The sequence below is a fragment of the Phasianus colchicus genome, chromosome 6 (genome assembly GCF_987193195.1).
Source record: "Phasianus colchicus chromosome 6, bPhaCol1.hap1.1, whole genome shotgun sequence".
In the NCBI taxonomy this organism is placed as follows: domain Eukaryota; kingdom Metazoa; phylum Chordata; class Aves; order Galliformes; family Phasianidae; genus Phasianus; species Phasianus colchicus.
In genome coordinates this window covers 23,608,638-23,630,821 of record NC_143441.1, presented here as the reverse complement: position 1 = coordinate 23,630,821, position 22,184 = coordinate 23,608,638, and the positions used below count along the sequence as shown (strand labels likewise).

The window sequence follows — 22,184 nt, the reverse complement described above, 5'->3', positions numbered from 1 at the left end:
AATAAATAATTCAACATACAAGAGAGCATAGGAAAGATGGAAAGTAGCTTTTCAAAAAAATGCAATACTCTTCCACAGTTTGCAATATACAAAAAGAGTTACAAAATGCCTGAGACTGACTGAAAGTATGTCCTGTTGCAGGGTTTTCCTGGCCTACTCTTTTACGGTTTCATTCTGTCTTGAGAGAGATCAGCAGCTTATTTAATACACTGTAACATCAACAAGATCTGAACAAATGCAACTCATGTTAATAAGTTCTTCTGCTTACTGGGAAAGGTCTTTGGCTTTAACATTGTATGGGAACTGCTGAGTCATGGCCTGAACCTCTGATTAGTCACCTGAGGCGAGCAATGAGTCAGCCCTGGGAGCACAGGTGAAAGCAATTCACCTGTGCTGCCGGAAGGGGTGGAGCCTGGCTCCACCTCTCCTAGACCTATTAAAGAGTTGGGAAAGGGTCTCTTTTGGAAATCTGTCCTTTGGAGCTTTATGGTGGGTCCTGGACACAGGTAAGTGTTCTATTTGTTCTCTTTTGGTATAATAACTGTGTAGCCAAATTCTCTGGTATATTTCATGATTATAACATCTGTAAATTCATTGATTATACAAACATGTAATGTTGCAGAAATGCTGGGTTATCTCTTGTGGTCAGTTGCTATTCCCCATTAAAGAAAAAAATTCTTTCAAGCCTTTAACCCTCACGTTTGCACCTTGAAATTTATTGGGTTTTTTTTACTAGTTTATCTTTGTTCATTTGTTTTTCTTCCTTGAATAGGAAGGACTCTAAAGCTATTGTACTTAAAATCCTTATGATTTCTTCAGTATTGCGTATCCAACTTTCCTCTATAAGGAACATGAGCATTTCAGTTTCTTTCTATTCTTGCAGCATTTCTATATATCAGAAAAAGTGTATTTCATAATTATTCTTGCAGAAATAACTAACTACTTAATTATTCAAATTAAAAAATACTCTTTTTTTCCTTAAATAAATCTGGGAAAAATGATCCATCATATTGGTGGTGAGAGTTGGAAAAGCAAATAAACTCTAACTTTGTAGATCTCATCTTTAACATTTGTTTTCTGAGAAATGGAATAGAAATCTAAAGTTTCTTACAAAAGCTTTTACTGGTATAAGTCTATGGGAGTGGCATAACTATAGTGACATAAAAATAATGTAAGGAAGGTTTTGTGTTAAAATATCAGTTTAATTCCACACATTCATTTCTCTGAATGAAGTTTGAAACAGCCAGCCACTTTAGTGACTTATTTGTTTCTTATAAGATCTGAGACTTCTGGTGAAAGAACTTCAGTGTGGTTTTTATAGGATAGTTTCAAGTATAACATGTATATTCATGTTATGTCGTCTTTGTATTTAAAACTTCAAAAATTATGCTAAGGAAGGTGCTTTGAGCCTTCATTTTGTAATAACTAATTTATGGAAAACTCTTGGAGTATAATAGTTTGAAGAGTATAAAAACAATCTACATCTTTTGAGAGTATTACTTTATAAAACCATATATAATACTAATTTTCATTTTGTAGCTATTTAAAAATTAAACTGATCACAAAACAATTTTAGATATGTTTTGAAAACTCCTCTGACTGCAATGCTCAATGTTAGATTCTCTTCCTGCTGAAATCCGTGGGGAGAGACTTCTTCTTCACAGAAGTAACAACCACCAGTAAATAACTTCAGCTTTATTCAGCACAACAGAAATGTTGATGCTAAAGCCAGTACTGTAGAAATCCTTCATGGTATCTCCCTCCTGTAATCCATTTACATGGAATTCTAAATGTACAACATATCCTTTCCACTACAACTGCAATAAGAAATACAAGAAATAAAGCAAAAGAAAGCAGATGTCTCTCCCTGACTTTCTACTGCATTTTAGATATCTGCAAATAAAGATGTCTAGCTCATACTGCTGGCAGTGAGCACTGACACATGGTATGTGAGACATTCAGATTGCAGAAATCTAGTCAGATCACCCAGGTATCAGAAAGCAGATATCTAAAATATTGGCTGGATTTCTGTTGTCAGAATTTCCTTTACAGACGCATAGTTGCTCCGCAAGTATTGACATTGTCACGTGTAAGTTGGTACTTAGTCTGTCAGCTGTCTCTCATTTCCAGTGGAGACTGTAAAAGAGCTACATTAAGTCCAATAATTTTCCAAAGAGAATTTTAATTTTCCCACACAAACAAGGAGAATTTAAAAACCTCAAGTTGTCTAATCAATCCTGTAAAACCACTTCATGCTGTGTACAGAACTCAGTATTGATTGAACCAAAAGCAGGACTCAAAGGACCCGCCAACTAATGGGCATCCCACCAGCAAGGCTTAATCTCCTCTCTCCTGCTGCAGGGGACCTCAGATCCAGACCTACATCCAGCAGAGTATGAATTTAAATGCTGTGTATTCCATAGTGCTTAGACTTCAGAATTAACAGCAGAGAAGGGCTCTTTCTCTTTTATAGCACTTGAGTGAATCTTGGCTTTGTCATACTCCATGGCAGGACTCATACTTTTGGGGAGGGAAGAATTTTTCCCTCTTGGATTCTGGTGAAAGCTGTCATTAGCTCACACTGGTGTCTGGGTCTGGAAGAGAGACATTAATATCTTTCTTGATTAAAAAGTAAACAAACCTCTCAGCTCTCAAGGGAAATAACTGGATTCTGAGTTCAGATTCATTTTTACCAATACCGATAGATAGGGAAACATTGCAGAATGTGGCTGTTCTACAGTATTACAACATGAAGGGGTTTGAGAAGTAAAGTGAATGATAAATGTTCAGATTGTGTCTTTCTATTGAATATAGTGTAACATCCAACAGTTGTTTTTTTTTTAAATCCCAGTACATTGGCACTGTCTGGAAGTTCCCCTTCTGACTGTTTTTGGGTGCATATGGTAAGAATTTACTTCTAATTCATTAGAAGCTTTTTTGAATGAAATCAAAAAGGGAAACACAGTGTACATAGACTCCAAGGATATCTAGTAATGAGTAGTGCAGCTGGGATCTTCTAATAATTTCCATAAGTATCAGTTCATCAGAAGAATACAACTAGGTCCTAGTGAATAACATAAACTGTTACAAGAACAATAAGGAAGAAAAATATATTTTCCTTTCTTAAGTTGACCTAAATAAATTTGTATAATAAATCAAAATAAAATTCGAGTAAAAATACTATTAAAATTGAATTACTTTTCTTTGAACTCATTTTTGATGCAACTGATGCCAAAGTTATTTTTAGAAGGTCTATTTTACCAGCATTATGTAATGCAGCTAAAGATCCATGAAAACAATTAGGAGATCATTCAGGATCTTCAAATAGACTTTTGTCATGTAGTCTAGATAATATAGCCTTTCGTAATGATAAAAGAAGAATTAAAAAATACATGTCACCAATTATACCTATCTTTCAGTGTTCCCACCCTTTCTCTCATAATCACAGGTATGTAAGGGAATATCAATGTATTTTGAAGGCTGGTACTCTTTAGTCTACTTTTTTTAGTAGACTGCTGCTCAGTATAAAAATCTAGTTTTTCCCCAAATCCTTAACTGTTATTCGGGTATATTCTCATGCATACCTTGAAAATACTAAGTCCTCTTTAAAATGAAATGTCCATTTCACCTTCTTGATGCCCATGTTAATTTGGTCCAACCAGAAGTTCATTAGAGTTCTTGTTATCTGTTTTGGAAATAATACAACAGAAGGGAACTTTTGCGAAAGGCTAAGCATGACTGTGCAGTGATGCATACAAAAATGCAAAGTTACATAACTTGCTTAATATTGCCAACACAGAGCTAAAAGTTCAACACTGCATGAAAACTCTATGGACATTCCTGATCTAGAGCTTACATCAACAGGACAAAAACAGGATTGCTATCTCACTAGCCTCCTGACTCACCTGAGCAATCCCCAGTCTATGCAAAGGGTTTCTTTTCCTCTTGTGATTGTAAATTATTACTGATCCATGTAAGACTACACTGGAAAAAAAACTCCTTCCTGAACTCTGCCCACCTCTCAGCTAAAGGTCTGGATTATTAATTTACAGGAAAAGGATGGTATTCAAAAGGAGTGGCTACTTCATAGATGCCTGTATTGTCCTTTAGAGCACTGGGGCTTGGATGGATCTACTTTAGGGTGTGACTTTCTTGGATCTTCCTTTCACCACAAGCTCTATGTATGTCAGGTAAATATAATGCTTTCAACTACCTCTCAGCCCTGCCAATCAGTTTTGTTCCTTGGAATCCAGCTTTAATCATCACAAACACAGAAACCTGAAATGCATAAACAACAGATTGGCAGAAATCCTACTGCTGTGGTCTGATCTGCCAAAATATTTTTCCTTACGAGAGAAAAAGGCCAAGTACATGTAAATGGGCTGCCATGGAAAAATCCAGCTACCTCAGGGGAAAACAATATTGTGATCACATAATGCAATTTTCTTAGCAGAAGCAACAACTCCTCTAACCCAGGTGATTTAAACCAGGTTTACAATTAGGGTCATTACTTCTGTTCACCTATAGTACTTTGAGCACCACAGTAGTTTCCACCAACAGGGCTTCATTTACTTGGGTTTGTGTTTAGAAAACACCATGAAATCTTGCCAGCAAACAAGTCATTTGAAGCCATACACTGATAAAAGTATCCAGCTCTTGGAGAGGTCCATGGCTGTCAAGTCTCACATTATACTAGTTTTTATCCACTTTGTTCAGAAATCACTCTAGAATGGACTGGCCTACCACTTAATCTGATTTTATTTTGTGCCTTATGTGTTGCAACTAAGACATATTAATTACTTTTTGTGTTTTGCTGGGCTGTGATATTACACAAAGTAAATTCACAGAATGTTATTTTTAGAGTGTAAGATGAAGGATGTGTGTTACATGCTCTGCAATACAGCATGACAGCCTGCAGAAATAAGGGCAGAAAGACCATGTCTGAGGACTGCAGAAGATGGAACAAACCAAAATTGTCCTATTTATATAGGTCTTATTTATATTAGTCTTTGGGAGTAGGCTCAGGAAACTGTGCTCAAAACTAAACTTAATCTGAAAACTAATTTAATCACACCAAAAAGAAGCCTGGCAGTAAATCAGTATGTCATGTCAATGATCTACCACAGGTCATAGACTAGGAAGTGCACAACAGTGGTTGAGATGCGGTATGCAGCCTAGAAGAAACTTCAGAAGAAAAATGTTATGAATTTGTTCTTGAATGGCACCAGTGGAACGTCTTCTGAGGCTAGTAGTTCATTTCTTCATCACTTTTAAGTGCTCTAACATTTGTCCAGTTGTCCAATTCTCTATCTCTCACCAGAAAAAACCTTTACCAAGATTGTTGTCAGTTGTTCCACAGGCTTGGTTTATGCTTGACTTCATGTCCTTCACAAAAATACAAGATGAACCAGCTTTGTTCTATTTTGGCCTTCATTATGCTTATCAGCACATCAGAGAAAATAGAGGTGATAGAGATCTCAGAAGTTAATCTAATCTTTTCCCCAGCCTTAAGGCAAATCTTTTATACCAGGTATTTCCTTGTAGATAATTTCTTGACTTAATAGGAAAAAAAAATTCTAGATTCTACCAGCTCCCTCAGTACTTAAGTATCCAGAGAGTTAATGACATTTTCATACTATCTAACTTTTGCCTTCCTTATTCTAATTCAGTACCATGGTAGATATGGAAGATACCATGTTTTTCTTTTTGTAAGACTCTCATACTTTTTTTTTTAGTAATTGCATGCTTTCCACTACATCAAATCCAATCCCATTTGTCTTTTCTCACAGTTCATAATTTCTACAGCCCTTTAATTTTGCTTTCTTCCGTAACTCCTTTAACCCACATTTTCTTGAAACAATCAAAATTAAACAGCACTCCATCTGAAGATTTAACAGTGCTAACTATAGCAAATAACACTCCATGAGTTTCACAGATGACTCTTCTGTGTGTTTTTTCTCCTTTTTTTTTTCCACAGCAGTTTGATATTGTTGGCTTTTGGTGTTTTTTGCTTTCCATCACTATATCTTTTAAATGCTATTCTGTGGAAAGACTGCCCACAGTCTTAATCTATGCTTACTGACCTATAATCCTAATCTTTACTTTTTGATAGGTTATTCTTAAGCAAATATAGCATTCTTTGCTTCCACACAAAAGAATGGCCTCTTATTTGTATTTCAAGCCCATAACAGTTTTGCATTAACTGCCAACTTAATTTCACCATCCCTTTCATTTAAATTTTCTTCCTTTATCACATTCTGCTTCTAAGGGTGAAATGTAGACAAACAAGCTTCTGCTAATTTTCTGACCTTTTGAAAATTCTTTTTCCCCACATATCCCAAGAATTTAAGAAGCGTTTTATTTTTTTCCTTTTGTACATGCTGCCCAACAGATAATTAGGCATTTAGTGATCTCTGAATCTTTTCATTTAGTTAGACATCATCCTCCTAATTCTCATGGTATGATGGACCAAAATCACAATTTTGTCTTTCTGCTGTTTCAGGGAATGACTTGGAATATATATTCCCTTTCTTTGCTCCATTTTTCTGAAAAGAAGATGTAGATCTTAACATTCAGTTCTGTGAACTATCGCTATACGTCTTTATCCAGTTAAGTCACAATTTTCTATAAAGTATGAAGTTTTCCTGATCAAAATATATAAAGAGCTTGGGAGAGTGCAGAATTGCTACCTTCTGTGCTTCCTATGATCTTGACACATATTAGTCAACTGTTTAAAACAAAAAAAATTTCTCTTAAAAAAAAAAATCACATTGACCTGACATACTTATCAGTTACATCTAAAACAGGTGTAAAAACTTAATAATAAAGGATTATGTTTTTGCATCATTAAATACTTGCAAGATGGTCTGGTTAAAAGAAATTGAGGTGAAATAGATATCTTTTGATATAATTCTATTTAGCTAAAAGAATCAGGTAGGTTTCCACTTTCTATTTTCAGAAATAACACAAGTAATCTGCTTTTGTCACAGAGTTATGACTTTCTGGACAAAAGCTCAGTCTTTCTCTGAAAGTTCAAGTGTTCTATTTCTTACCTTTATTCTACATTGTTTTTTCTTTCTTCAGCACTCACCTCTATTCAGACTTTGTGCTCTTCCATCCACTGCATCAAATTCTTGATAGTTTTGCAGATTCAAATGCTGTGATAGTATTCATATGTGGTTTGTGGTTTCATATATTGGTTTGGGTTGTAGAATTGCAGCATTTTAATAAGCTGTTCTCTATAAAGAAACTAAAAAACCTCTTAACTTACAGTTTTCAAATACGATGAATATCCCCAGACTTTTTGGCTTAATACTTAGGAGCAGATTCAGAGCAATGTAGTTGCAGTACTACCTCATACATCTAGGCATTACAGAACTTTTCATGGCAATAGAGAGAGACTGAATTAATTAGAACAGCCTTACTTGTTGTCAGGCACTCTATCCTCCAGTTAACCAGAGTTAAGTAGCTTAACCAGTGTATGACTAATCTTAACTTAGTCAACAAAGCTTACCCCACTCTTCATTGCCGAAACTGATAATCTTAAACTGTGATGTTTCTGCTCTGTGACAAAGAAGGGAGGAAAAAAGTGTGTCCTCTAAAAGACACAGAAGCCCATTGCTGCTCCAGGACAGGGTACTCTTCATTCTCATGGGTACTTGCAGGGAGCACAGTCTGGATCAATCAGAGAGTGACAGGAAAAAATTTACCTTCTCCCTGCAGACATTAAGATTAGGCAGAATCTTTATATTCATTTTCACATACACATTGACAGAAGTTAACCATGAAGAATATACTAATAAGTTCCATATTTATGATCAAACAGCCAACCTATTACCCAATGAATTCAATGAAGAGCTTAGGATGATGAGCCGTTTCTTAGATGCATACCAAAATACTACCCTATTTCAGAGTGAGGCTGCAAGTAAAGTGACATGACTACAGCTACTTCCCCTGGTCATTAGTATTATTATCATTGAGCTTGAGTACAGTTAATGTGCCCTTGTACTGCTGTGGAGATGTGGGAGTTGAATGTGACTAATGTGATACCTGCAGTACTAAAGTTCCATTTTGGTCAGATTTCTGAAAAATGAACACAAACATTTTTTGTGTGTTTTTGTGAATTATATTTATGACAAAGATGTGAAAGTCTCACAAAACAGCTATTATCAAAGCATAATGGGGAAAAAATAATGTCTTTTAAATATATCCCAGCCACAGAGGAAAAGTAAGAGATCACCTACAGTTTAGGTAACAGTCAATTACCACCGATGACTACACATGTGCAGCCCATGGGTGCTGGCTGGTTATCACGCTGGTGTCTGGGCTGCTGCAGAGCTGACATTCAAGTGTGTGCTACAATACAAATCAGGATCTGAACAGGTGAGTAGCTCTTGGGGGAAAAGGCTTATGTAGTTCAGTCTGCACTTCTGCATGTACCCAGATGAAACTTGTTTATGAAAAGCTGTTCCGCAGCTGTAATCGAGTATACTTATCTGAATGACCTTGCTCATATGGGCATGCAACGTTTTATTGTCTCTTACTATCACGTATATGGCACTAACAGGGTAGTGCAGGCACTCTACTAGCTGTCCACCTTTGGTAACATGAGTACCCCTCCATTACACTGATGAATATTATCTTGCCTCCATGTATTTTCTTCAGGATTGTTAAATCCTACATAGAAGTGCTGGCACTTCTACATAACAACTGATGTAGTTAGTAGCATCCCAGCTAAAGAAAGTACAGTTTGCAAGAGGGAGGGATTGGATTTGCTGGGGAAAATCCTAGGGTGGAAATAGATCATCTTATGGTATGTGGTTGCCCAAGGAATAGAGAAATGAGGACTGCTGTGAGAGTACAAGAATGCCCTGAAATTGCCAAATTGCTGCAATTTTAGAAACAGACAGAATATAAACTGAATTGAGGAAGAAGGACATTGAATAGGACCACATTCAAATTCACTGGTAGGTGATCACGGTTACCTGAGTTCAGCATGACCTAGACTGCTCCCCTTGTCAGAGTTGTTAAGATCTGTATAGTATTCCTGACTCAGAAAGGGCAGATTCATGCTGAGGATAACTGGCAATCTCCCACAGTTATTGCAACTTGGATAAAGGGCTTGGCAAAAGAACACAGATTTTGATCTGATAAAGGCAAGGCTATTGTTTGTAGGGTGTCAGGCCAAAAATGAAAATAACAGTGAAGGAAAAGGGAGTATATCTACTCCTTCACTGTCAGATCCAACAAGGAAAGGAAACCCCTCCCACCCTCCTCTATTCCTGCCCCCCAGGGAGAAGCTGCAAGGCCTGGAGAACAAAGTGTGGTGCCCAGAAGGCACTGGACCTGCCTAACTGAGAAAAAAACTCAGTATGTGAATGATAATAGCCCATGTACACAAATTTTTAAGATAAAAATATTTAATAGCATTTCCACTTATCATACAATCCTACCGGAGCAGATTTTATAGAAAATTATAATGGCGTTTTGGAAGCAGCCATTTGGGCTGACATTCAATCTTTGAAGGGGCTGCATGAGGTATTAAGAGACTTAAATGAAAGACCTCAAAATGGTTGACCCAGGGCTTTACACATGCCACAAACTACTTGAGCTTCTCCACTTAGGATACAGATAATAGGAATTGAAAAACATATAAAGCCATAAATTGGCATCATGAACAACCTACTGTTCCCTGCCCCTGTTGACCTTGGCCTTGTTAACCACGTGGTAGAATGGCCATGGAAGGTTCAAGGAAAGCCAAAATCATGCAGTCTCCTTGCTCCTACATTATTGGAAAAGGGAAGTTATGTAACCCCTCAGGTGCTCTGTACCTGACACACCAAAATGCTTGTCAACATACCAATTTTTATTGTACAAGGAATATTGATTATATCATTATGATAGATTCAGGTGCCTCCTATGTCACCAGTTACATCTGTACAGCCTCCAGTATCAGGACAAAGACTCTGGTAAAACCAATCTGGTCATAACCCTAGTCAAGCAGAAGTATTGACACGAGATTGCAGTGTTGACTGTGAAGGTGGATTTTCCGCTACTAGTGCTGACTTTCATCTTATTCCATTTAAGGTCCATGGCTAAAGTTCTTACTGACTAGGCAAGTCATATAATCCATGTTGTTCACCAGACTGATTGTTGGGTCTATATCATTTTACCCACAGATGTGAGCTAAGGGTTATCTTAGTACATTAGCCTGAATGAGATGCGGTGGAACCAAGTTCCTCAGTGGAATAGAACTGTAAGCAGAAATGGGTGGGTGACCTTCAGTGAAACAGTTTGCAAAGTAATGGATGAAGTCTGAATGCAGAATCACGCGCAACCTCATTGCCCTATGGATCATCACAGTATACAGGACGATGTAGGCTGGCTCTCATCTTTAATGCTGAGGGTATGACTCTAGACGCTATGTTGTGTTGAATGAAACTTTTCTAATTGAACTGATGTGTGGCTGGGGACTTTACCCAATGCTGATGTAAGAATATTACCTTACGTAAACTATTGAATAAGAGTACTCTAAGTCTTTTAAGCATGTGATACTATGAGGTTCTTTGTGGGTTTGTGGTCAATATGGCTGGCCACCTATCATCTAACTAGACTGGATGATGTACTTGGGTTGGCTTCATGTACCCAGTGCAATACATTCCAAGTAACCACAAACACAAACTAATTACCCAACCTATCTCACCAGACATCTATATAAATGGACTGCTTGGTGTTTTATGCTATGGCCATCTTCTCGCCACAAGCTGAAGTTATCTCTACTGAATGGCAAGTACCTGCATTAGCTAGCTAATCATACTGCAGCAGCACTAAATGTAACCCAACAAGCTATTGGACTGATCAACAACCAAGAATTAGAGTATGAAAAACTGTACTAGGGAATTACATTAGACATATTGACTGCTGTTCAAAGGGGTACCTGTACAATTATTAACACTGTAGTGTACATATTCCTGATGTTTCCAAAAATGTAACTCATGTAATGCCACAGAAGAAGATCCAAATAAATAGAACAACTAAGAAATGATCTTATCTCTACCGGTGAGCCTCCTTTCATTCATGGCGGAGGAATGGTTGTACTGTATTATTGGATTTTGTCTTATTTGCCTTATTAGTTGCTGCACAGTCTATTGTTTATGTGGGATTTGGATGTGATGCACATCAGCTATCTTTTAAAAAAAGTTATGTTTCATTTCAATCCGTAAAGGGGTGGATTGTGTGGAAAAATACAGATCATGGCTTTATCTAGCACTTGGGAAAGGGCTTGTGTAACTTGGGAACAAAAACAGAGTGCCTCGGTCTGAACTTCTGCACGTACCCAGAAGAAACATGTTTATGAAAAATTACTATGAAGCTGTAAAAAATATCTTTGGTTTATTTGAATGACCTTGCTCATTTTGGCACGCAATGCTTTATTGTCTCCTGTTGTTATATATATGACATGGCACTAAGAGCACAAACACTCTACTGGCCAGCCAGCTTCAGTAATATTAGTACCTCTCTATTAAATTGACAAATATTTACTCCCATGTATTTTCTTCAGGATCGATAAACCACAAACAGAAGTGTTGGTTCTTCTGCATATCAGTAAGTAGCAACAAAGCTTGTATGATATAAAACTCCCTCTTTGCATTTGATTACTATTTTGATGAGATATTCCATTAAAGTCAGATGTCTACTAATTTAACGTACCATGCATTATGTTCTCTGAATTCTATGCTTTACTAGAGAAATGAGTTCTTATTTGTAGTTTGTGCTTTTAAGGACATTTTGGTGATCGTTCGTTAGTTTTTAATTATGCTGTATTATGAATAACTGTCCTTCAGAGTAGGTATCTCTTCTAGTTCAGTCAGTTATAGGTGGTGTTAATTAATATTACATGATTGTATTAATTTCTTCTTTCCTATTGCTAACTGCTTCTGGACAAATAAAAAAAAACATGGAATCACTTTGATTATAAGTATACTTTTCAGATGCAGTATTTTCTAAAGTTAAAAAATATTTTGGTTAAAACACAAAATAACATTTCCCTTCTAAAACATATTTTATTATACTGGACCCCAAGATGTTACCAGGGCATTATTTCTAACTACAATTTATTCACTACTTATGTTACTTTTGTTCCTTTCTCTGTGGATGGGAGTCTCTTCTTCTTATCCTTTAGTCCAGAATTTGTGTCTGCAAAAACATCAGATTATGTTATCTTATTTTTTACTGAAGTATGGAGCAGTTAATCGTAGTTACACTTAGAATCATAGAATCCTTAGAGTTGGAAGGGATCTCTGAAGGCCAACTCCCCTGCATTGAACAGGGACACCACAGCTAGATTAGGTTGCCCAGGACCTTTTCCAGCTTCACCTGGAAAATCTCCAGGAATGGGGCATCAACCACTTCTTTAAGGAGAAAATTCACATTACATCTTTTTTGGACTCAGTTTTCTAAGCTGGGCAGGTCTTGGGCTTTCTCTTACCCTGTGTGCAGTGCCCGGAGGAGGAGCGGATGTGAATGGCAACAGTCATTTTGGTGCTGCTATGTGCATTAATGACTGCTGATGAGATTTTGGAAAGTGAACCCTCTGCACTGTTAAGGCTTCTGATCTCATCTGAAGTATTGTGTGCAGTCTGGGGCACCACAGTATAAGAAGGACATAAAACTATGACAGTGTGTCCAAAGGAGGGCCATGAAAATGGCAAAGGGTCTAGAGAGCAAGATGTATAATGAGTGGCTGAGATGCCTTGGTTTGTTCAGCCTAAATCAGAGGAGCTGAGGGGAGGCCTCATGGTGGCTGCAGGAGCAGAGGGCAGTGCTGAGCTCTGCTATGACAGCAACAGGACCAGAGAGAATGGCATGGAGCTGTGTCAGGGGAGGGGCAGGTTGAGTGTTCAGAAAAGGTTCTTCACCAGAGGGCAGTGGGAATGGAACAGGCTGCCCAGGGCAGTGGTCATGGCATCAAGCCACAGATGAAAAAGTATTTGGACAATACTTTGGGAAATACTGTTTCAATTTTGAGTGGTCGTGTGTGGAGCCAAGTGTTGGACTCGGTGATCCTTACTACTTCTACTTTTATTATGCTATGTGCTCTGCCAGCCCCATGCCTATCATAAAATCGACATCAGGCATTTGCTTTCTATCTGGGATGTCGCTAAAACTGGTCAGTTATTTTAAGTTTGGTGGTAGGTCACTTCTGAAACTAATAGCTAATCACCTATTTTAACAAAAGCCCAGATAAGGTAAGTTGTTCTTGCTCCCTCCCAGGCAAACAAGGAAACAAACCTGTTTCCTTTGAAGAAAATAGTGCATGTAGCTGGGAACCTTAGGGCTGGGGCAGCATAACATTTCGGTTTACCACTCTTTCCCTTCAGTTGAATTCTGTAAATACAAGTTCTTCATGGCTGCAGAAGCTTCTTGTAAGCAGCTGCTGCTGTGTGTTATTCAGGCTTAACTCTGAGTCTGCAACATAAGCCCTGGTTAATGCTGATAAAATAAGAAAGTACTAAAAAGTAACAAGCCTGACACACAGAAATTTGGAATCCAAGCAAATACAGAGGGTCCCAGTGGGTAGGGAGCCAGTGAAGACTGAAAATGCCTTTGCTTCTGTGGTTCTTTCAGGGCACCATAACCAATATGTAAAATGTAACCTGAATCCCATGGGGAAGGCTAAAGAGGGAAGCTAAATCAGGTTTAGCCCCGAAAGCATGATTGAAGAACTACTTGAGTTATCTCACTGACTAGCTTAACTGAGACTTGGCTTTGGGACAGTGGTATTTGAGTGGATAGGGAAACAAGCAGAGTTTATTTTTCATAAACGTTAAAGTCATTACTGTTAGTAAATGATGCAGACTTTGGTATATATGGGGAGGGGAGTGAAAGAACCCCTATTTTAGGGCTGCACAGAAGATCTGTTTTGTGCACCTGTTTTCTTCCAAGAGGGGGGAAAAATTGAAGCCCATTGAGTTAACCCAAAGCAAAAAACAGCTTTAGTTTTGCTAGAATGAAACCCAAATTCTCGGAAGAGAATTACATGAGCAAAACACAATGCTTTTGTGTATTAGTTCCTCTGAGAACAGCAACAAATTTAACTAGCTTTGATCTTGATGTTGCTTAGAAGTGGGAAGTGCAAATGCTTTCAGTGGTCTAGTTAAAGGTCAGTATCTTTTTTCCTAGTTGAAATTCACTGAATGCAATGAAGCAATTCCTCAAATCTAATGTGCTCTCACAAGCCAAATTTTACTTTTTTTTTTCCCTTGGGCAAGTGACTGAGGCAATACCTAATCACCTCCATGTGCGTGAAAACAGGGGATGAGGGAACTCCCCTGAAGAAGTGGTCCCTGTGATAACTTTTCCAAACTAAAATTCTTTCAGCTTTACTAACGGTGAGAACCAAGTCAGCAAGCACTGTTCAGGCAGCCGTGCCAAGCGGCTCGCTGTGCGTGCCTGCTGCCAGCCCAAACCCCCGCCCAAACTCTCCCTCCACGCTGCAATTCCACCTCCACCTGCCAGCCGAGCGACGGGCGGGCAGAAGGGTGGTGCCGCCCATGGCGGGGTGCGGGCGGTGCCGTGCGGGAGGCAGCTACAGGGCACGGCCGGGCGGCAGTCGCGGTAGCGTGGGGTTCGGGCAGCGGCAGGTACGGGTTCCATGGGGTCGGTCCTTGTGGTCACCAAAAAGAAAGGGCACAGCACGAGGTGTATAGGTAAGCTGAAATAATACGAGGAAAGGCACAGCCAGAAGCCTTAATTGAGGATGCTTAAGATAGATATGTATTTTTAATGTCAGATTGAGTATGTCTTTTGTTATCTTTTTAGCCTGCATCAAATTCATGTGTGTTTCTGCTTGTATGTGTTAAGCTGCATCAAGTAAAGCCTGGGCACAGCTGGCACCTCAGGTGCTTCCTACCTCTAAACTTTTCTTAGTAGGCGCGTGGCAAAATACATGAGCACATCTTTGGTCCTTAGCATGATAATCATGATTGTGTTACATCTGCCCAGTAAGCTCAGTTCAAGCTAATGATGGAAACCTTCCATCCTGTAATGGATCATCCACACTAATCCAAATTTGAATCATCTAGAGACTATTAAAACAGGCTGCTGAGATAGAACCTGTTCATCTGATTTGCACTATTAGTAAGATTTCCTCAAAGGCAGTCTTTAATCACGCTATTATGTGTTTCTTTATCGTTAGATTTCAGTCAGATAGTTGTACTACTTAGATAAAGTGACACGTGAAGAAATGCAGATATAATGTGAACACTTTAAATATCCACGATTTCCAAACATTTTGATGTGGAACTTTTGGTGGTTGGCTTTGTGTGGTGTGGGGTAGGGGAGTTGTTTGGGTTTTTGTTTGTTTTTCTTTTTTTTTGGGGGGGGGGAGGGGGTATTGCATTTTTTTCTCTTTTTTCTGCATATGTTTTGTTTAATGTAACCTTTACCTTTATCTCAGAATCATACAAGAAAGAATGACAGTGAATCAAAGTTTAAATTTCACAGAAAAGGACACCTCTGAAACTGGTAAGTAGCAGGCAGGAAAACAGCATGTGCATTTACAGAGTATAACTGTATCTGAAAGTTCATCATAAATCTTTCCTCACTGCCATAGAGACAGCATATGAACAGTATCTGAATCTGTACACTTGCTGGCAATTTGCTGGACATACCTGATTTTTTCTCCTTAGTAATTTCAGCCCACTTGGTTTCTGTTGCGCATTCAATAACTTAAAGCCACCACCTAGAAGACATTAATGCATGAGTCATTCCACTGACTTCAACAGAATTCGTTTACCTGCGTAAAACTATTTAGGTGCGTCCTTATGTGGGCTGGAAAACATTATTTAGACAGGCTTGTAAAGGGAGAAGTCCTTATATGGTTGTCTAAGTCAGTCTTTTTCAACTGACTGATGGGAGAATATGAAAAACAGTATACAGAAAATTCTGTTCACTTGGCAGTCAAGGATACTCTAGATGAGAGACTGTGGGTGTACTGAGCCCTTTTCTCACCCGTTTCTTTATCCATTTATCACATCCTATGCTTTTAGAGTTTTAAGCTTTCTGAGGTAGGATTCCTTTTGTGTAGATTATTCTTAAGTCCTTAGCACAAATGAGGTGAGCGTTTGACAACTGCAGTGCAAGTAGTAGTGATGATTATTACAGGCAAACGCGTGATTCCTGAGTGAACTCACCTGTATTCAGTGTTACCTACACTAATTATAACTTTCACTATAAGCAATTCTACTTATTTCTTTAGGACTTATCATTTTGCAGCCAGTTTTGTAAGTGTTCAATCATTGCTCAGTTGATTTGGTCTTTGATAGCTTGTCTGTGTAAATATATTTTTAATTGCTTTCATCTCAGAAATCTAGCTGGAAGCTTCTTCAGGAGAAGAGTAGGTAAACTGAAGAGAAAGGAAGCTTCAAAAAGAAGAGACTGGTCTGTCCAAGAATATAAGAAAAGATTGGTCTTTAAGCTTGAAATGCAAAAGAATTATCAGGAAAGCTGTAACGGACTACTAGAGGAAAAAAAAGTGGAACGTCATGTTAAGAAAATCTGCTTTTTATTCTGCAGAACCTGCAAGCACAGAATATGATGGCCCTTCTTCCCAACATGAGGAAAATCTTGAAGAAAGTGACCAGTTGAAGGCCAAGAAAAAAAAGTAGGACTTCTTGAATTCAGCAGATTGGCCATGGGTATATTGGGTGTGGGGCTATATTTTTAATATGATTTTGCTAGAAAAAGCTTATGTTAATTGTATTCTGTGTCTTCTAGGAAAAAAGATAAGACAGAGAAAAAGGTGGTTGGCATCTTTGAACTGGTTAGTGCCTGGATTGGTGGCTTATTTCTTTTGTCATTGTCACTGTTGATTGTTTGCCTACTAATTGAGAATCATAAATTGAAAAAAGAAAAACAGCCCCAAACCCTGAGACCTATGAAGTATTATCGTTGGTGCTGTTACAGCAAGTCCTCACCTTAGTGTATTGGTAGCACTAAGAGCACTAACAAGGAAATGGTTTTGGAGAATGAGGCTTACCTATGCTGAGGCTGATCTAGGCTATATGTACTGTGCACAACCTTGCCTGGGTTGTGTTTAAAAAGGGTTTGTCTTGTCCAGATATCTGAAGGACTTGCTGTTGAGAGGGCCAGGCTTATGTTTTTGTGCCCGTTTTTTCTACCCAACAGCTATTCCTAAGTAACTCTACACACAGACTTGCTTTTTCTAAAATAAGAGAGCTCCTATTGTTCTGTGGTTTATTCCATGTCTGTTTACACTTTAGAAGTGTGTTTAGCACAGTCAAGAATAAAATGTTCTCATTTCAGATGAATCACATCCAGGAACAGCTATTGAAGTTCATATTTTGTTGGTTTTTTCTTTTTTTTTTTCCGAAGTGAGGAAACATTTAAGGATAAGCAAGCCTTAAGGTGCAATTGCATTTAGAGATCTTGTCTTCTGGTGGATCCAAGCCAGGTGCTGATCAATAATTCACTCTTGTTTAAATTTCAATATACTGTATATATGCAAGACCTACTACGAAATTCTTGTGTTCTGATTTTTCTTTTAGTTGTAGTCTTGCTGCCTTTTAGAATACATAGGTAGAAATGTGTTCGGTATGTCTGCTGTACTGTATTTAATATGCAAACTGCCAGGAATAACTTTACTCTTTTTCTTTAATGTTCATGTAGTTCCGCTATGCTGATTGGGTGGATATACTTTTGATGGTAGTTGGTTTGATCGCAGCTGCTGCTAATGGTACTGGATTACCACTCATGATCATTATCTTTGGAGATATGACAAATGCCTTTGTTCTAAGTGGTGTGAATTCAAGTATGTCAGAAGGTAAATTTAGAATTAGACTTCCCCACTTACCATTATGTTTTGCTACTGGAGCTAAGACTGGTACATGTCAGAATGAGTGCATGATGAACAAAATTCAACTTTTTGCAAATTACTTGATCATATTAAATTGTCATGGCTTGAACCAAATAAAAAGCATGTGCCTTATGAATCTGTTTCATCTCGTGTGGGATGGTGAGGAGAATGAAAAACCTTTTGCATCATTTGTCAGCTACTTGCTATTAGAAGTTCAGAGAAAAATAAATGTGTGTCTGCCACATGTCTTGCCCTAATTGGAAAATACAAAATGCTTTGAAAGTGGTAACCCTTTATTGTCATAATTTATCTTCTATGTATGATGCATTCATAAGCGCTTTTTTCCCCACAGGTTCTTCAGTAAATAATTCCAGTTGTCAACCATCTGCAGGTGTAGATATAGAAGCTGAAATGACAAAGTAAGAGTTGTCATAGTCATTCCATTAACAGAATATTTGGGGAATTTGTGTGCGTGTGATCCCTTTGGGTGAAATCCAAATTTTTACCTGCTCAGAAGGGCTTCACTGTAACGCCCTGCAGATTTCCGTATTTACTTTGGTGGGGTACATAATTATTGTTGCTTTTTGTGTAACCTCTCCCACAAGAAGCAGTGAGGTTATGTAGTCTTTTGTTCCCTTATCACAGGTTTGCGTACTACTATGTGGGAATTGGCTTTGCTGTGTTGATCCTGAGCACCGTCCAAGTATGGACATTTTTGATCGCTGCTACAAGGCAAACATCAAGGATTCGGCGGAAGTTCTTTTTTGCAGTGCTCCATCAGGAGATGGCTTGGTTTGATAGTACCCAGATAGGAACACTGAACACTAGACTTACAGAGTGAGGACTCAATATTTTTTTTGTTTGTTTTTGTTTGTTTGCTTTTGACCTCCTGAGCATGAAGATAAATGGCAGTTTTTGTTTAAACGCTTACAAGGTAGTCTACAGAGGTTTTATTTTAAAAGAATAAATGAACAAAACCACTGAAGTCTTTTCAGTCACATAAAATTAAGACATTTCTGAGGGAGAAATTCATTATTATTTGTCTACTCCATTTGTTTCATTTCTGTAATATATGCATTTGAAAGGGTTATGATGTGAAATGAAGTATTCTAATTGTCTGATGTGGGCTTTGTAGCATTTATGAAGTATGTGGCAGACAGTACTAAACAAACAACTCTGCTGTTTCCAGCTATTTACAAATACTGAAAAGCTCTGACACTTTTTTGAGTGGAAACGAACTCATGCTTTAATCATGTTGGACCTCAGGCTGGACTCAGTCCAAAGTCTCTTAGTCTTTGGTACTTTTCCATATCCCTCAGTGGATTTAGATTTTAGGACTATGATCCAGGATGCAGTAGGACTGTATGTACAAGTTCAGACTTTTTTGGGTCTTAAGACAGCTTTGGTCAGAGTGATGTCCTGAAAACTGCAAGAGAACCCAAAATGAAATTCCTCTCAGCTCTAGTGTCTGTACTCGCTGAAGAGAAAATAGGAAAGGAAGTATGCATGGAAAAACAGAGGTTCTTTCAAATAATGGTTTTCAGATAGAATGGGGATAACGCTTTCTCTGAGGCTGTAACCTAAATTAGGAATGTAAAACGTATTGGAGAACACAGAGGAAAGAGTGGTTTGGAGAGGGTCACAGGAGGTGAGGGAGCAGTTTGGCTGCTTACTTGTGTACTCCATTCGGATGCTGGGTAAGGAAACTAGAATTCACCTAGTAACTGGGCACAGAAACAGCAGGAAATGGTAGAAAGTACAGAAAACTAGTCCTAACAAATAGGTGCCTGCTGTGCTTTGGCCACAGAGAGACTAGAGGTACTGCTCAGTGGCTGCGGTTAGAGGTTTTAGCATGCCAGTTAGGAAATGGCCACACAGGATGAAGTAAGGGAGAGGTAGAATTATTGAAAGCTAACAATTATCTTTTTTTTCTATTATTGTTATTTGCAGTGATATCAACACCATCCATGAAGGCATTGGAGATAAGATCTGTATATTTGTACAGTTTTTTTCCACATTTCTGACAGGGATTATTATAGGATTTGTCCATGGGTGGAAGCTAACACTGGTGATTTTGTCAGTCAGTCCACTGCTTGCTGCATCAGCTGCAGTCTGGTCAACTGTAAGTGTTTTGGGGTTAACAAACAAAACCAGTTCTTTTCATATACAGGGAGGAGGGTCATAATGGGATAAACCTAGAGTTGTTTCTAAGTTGGGAGCTTTGTTCCACACTTACTTTATAATTTCTGCTTCTGTAGCTGTTCTGTGGGTTCCCAAGCACTTACTTGCATGCTGTTCCTCCCATCTGTCTAGGCTGTCTCCATGTCGTGTGGCAGGAGGAGGATCAGCATCTTCCTTGCATACTATTTTCCTTGTGCAGAGCACTGCCTGACAACACCACATTTCTTGCAGATGATTTACCAGGCTTCATGCTGCTAAGATTATGCACTCCATAGCTGCAATAGTTTTCCCTTTCAGACAAGGAAAGGTTTTTCCCTTATCATATATTGTAGCCACACTTACGGGTACTGCTTGCACTTCCAAGTGGTTACCTACATTGTTTTTTTTTTACCCCCTATTCAAGTATTTCAGAGAAGGTAGGAAGAGTATTGGGAGCTGTAGTGTGATTAGCATACATAATTTAATAAAATCACTGCTGTTTTAGATTCCGAACACCTCAGTTTGTGATTTTTTTTAATATGCTTTGAGAACCATTCTGAAAAAATGCTGTTTATTTCCATTATCTAGAGAACAGTGCTATTGCTACAGTCCATTAAATTTTTCCTTATGGAGTTCCCAGACGTCTTCATGGGGGTCCAACCAGCCACAGCTCACCTCCTTGGTCCCATGCACATAACAGTGTAGTTTGTAGGCTGTCCTTAGTCCAGGAAGAACATTTTAAGTCATCAGCTGATGTGATGTGGTCTTTAACTGCAGTGGGGACACAATGAGAAAAGTTGGAGTTGAGAGTAATTCAGGGCCCAGAGGAGATGACCTTGCTTTCCTAAAGTTCTGTCCTTTCCCTTGACTGTTGATTGCTCATATTCACCAATACAGCGTGAATATCACTTCAGTATGCTGCAGTAACATACAGTTTTCAACTTCCAGCTTCTGGCATCCCTTACAGCTAAAGAGCTATCTGCTTATGCCAAAGCAGGAGCTGTGGCAGAAGAGGTCTTGACTGCAATCAGGACTGTTGTGGCTTTCAATGGACAGCAGAAGGCATTAGCAAAGTAAGCTTTTTGAACTAATACTTGTATTTAAAATATGGAACATGTGTGAGATTGTGGGTTTCATTTTATTTTGGTTGAAGGTTTTTTTGTTTGTTTTTGGAGAGGCAAGGCAGTGAGATTCTCATTGGTGACTATTTATTCTTCTGTAAGTGTATAGCTCACCTGAAGATAAACATAACTACTCACAGTCAATAGAGGCTGTTCAGTGTTATCACTGTAGCATAGACACAAATTTCTCTTCTGGATGAGATCTGGAGTTGTATTTAGAAATGAAAGTGGTGGAAAGGTTGTCTTTACCTAGTAGTCAAATACAGCCAAGCACATGGTTAATAGATGACTTTTTAGAACATGCACTACTGTTCTGATCTTTGATTAATGGCTTACATTTAAGCCTCACTGGTTACTGGTCTTAAGTAGAATCGCATCATTGCCTTTTATTACTGTAATGATTTGCAAATAACATCTGTTGGCATAATGCAGTGTTGGTCCTAGTCACGTGAATCTAGCAACTTACCTTTTACAAGCCAAATGTGGCTAATCACAAATGTAATACTTGTTACTAGATATATCTGCAAAATAAATGATAATATTCACTATGTAGATACAGTATGTCACCAGTACCATCCAGCTGGAAAAGGCAAAGCAGAAGACCTGGGCTGGATGACCCATGTTTCTTTTTTGACAGCAATTTGTCCTGCTCTTGTATAAATTTTCTTAGATGGTAGTTCTAGCTCAGGGTCCTAGTGTCTGCTTCTGCATGTCTCCTAAGGACTGAGTTCTAGATATTCTATATCATATTCTATTTAACTGGATTTGCTATGAATTTGCAAAAATTTTGTGACTACTTATGTTTATAAAGTAAAAGGAAAAAAAAAACAAGAAATGACATAGATTAGACTTTCTTCTTCCTTACCAATATCTGAAAGTCCAGTGGTGAGAACTACTTCAAACTTTCTTCTTTTTCCATTGTTTTTTTTTAGCTTTTTTGTTTGGTTGGTTTTTTTTCCCCCCTGATGCCACTGAGGTGTTTTCTCTCCTTCCACACTTGTTCACGTTAAATGGAAGAAAAGCTTTGG

General features: G+C 38.3%; 1 protein-coding gene across 6 annotated transcripts in view; it reads left to right on the top strand.

Annotated features, from left to right (window-relative positions):
• The first annotated feature begins 462 nt into the window (after window positions 1-462).
• ABCB5 (ATP binding cassette subfamily B member 5) overlaps window positions 463-22,184 on the top strand; it is a 49,066-nt gene continuing 27,344 nt past the window's right edge. The window contains exons 1-12 of one of the 6 annotated variants that reach the window (XM_090142691.1): window positions 489-506; window positions 2,852-2,903; window positions 4,053-4,190; window positions 11,561-11,604; window positions 15,458-15,525; window positions 16,576-16,663; window positions 16,777-16,822; window positions 17,689-17,842; window positions 18,228-18,294; window positions 18,521-18,712; window positions 19,826-19,997; window positions 20,984-21,108. In XM_090142691.1, the coding sequence (XP_089998817.1) occupies window positions 15,474-15,525; window positions 16,576-16,663; window positions 16,777-16,822; window positions 17,689-17,842; window positions 18,228-18,294; window positions 18,521-18,712; window positions 19,826-19,997; window positions 20,984-21,108 (896 nt within the window). In that variant the 5' untranslated portion in view covers window positions 489-506; window positions 2,852-2,903; window positions 4,053-4,190; window positions 11,561-11,604; window positions 15,458-15,473. Of the gene's footprint in view, window positions 507-2,851; window positions 2,904-4,052; window positions 4,191-11,560; window positions 11,605-14,285; window positions 14,391-14,446; window positions 14,709-15,457; window positions 15,526-16,575; window positions 16,664-16,776; window positions 16,823-17,688; window positions 17,843-18,227; window positions 18,295-18,520; window positions 18,713-19,825; window positions 19,998-20,983; window positions 21,109-22,184 lie in introns of those variants that run through there. The other 5 variants (XM_090142690.1, XM_031590080.2, XM_090142692.1 and 2 more) reach the window with 5 other exon arrangements.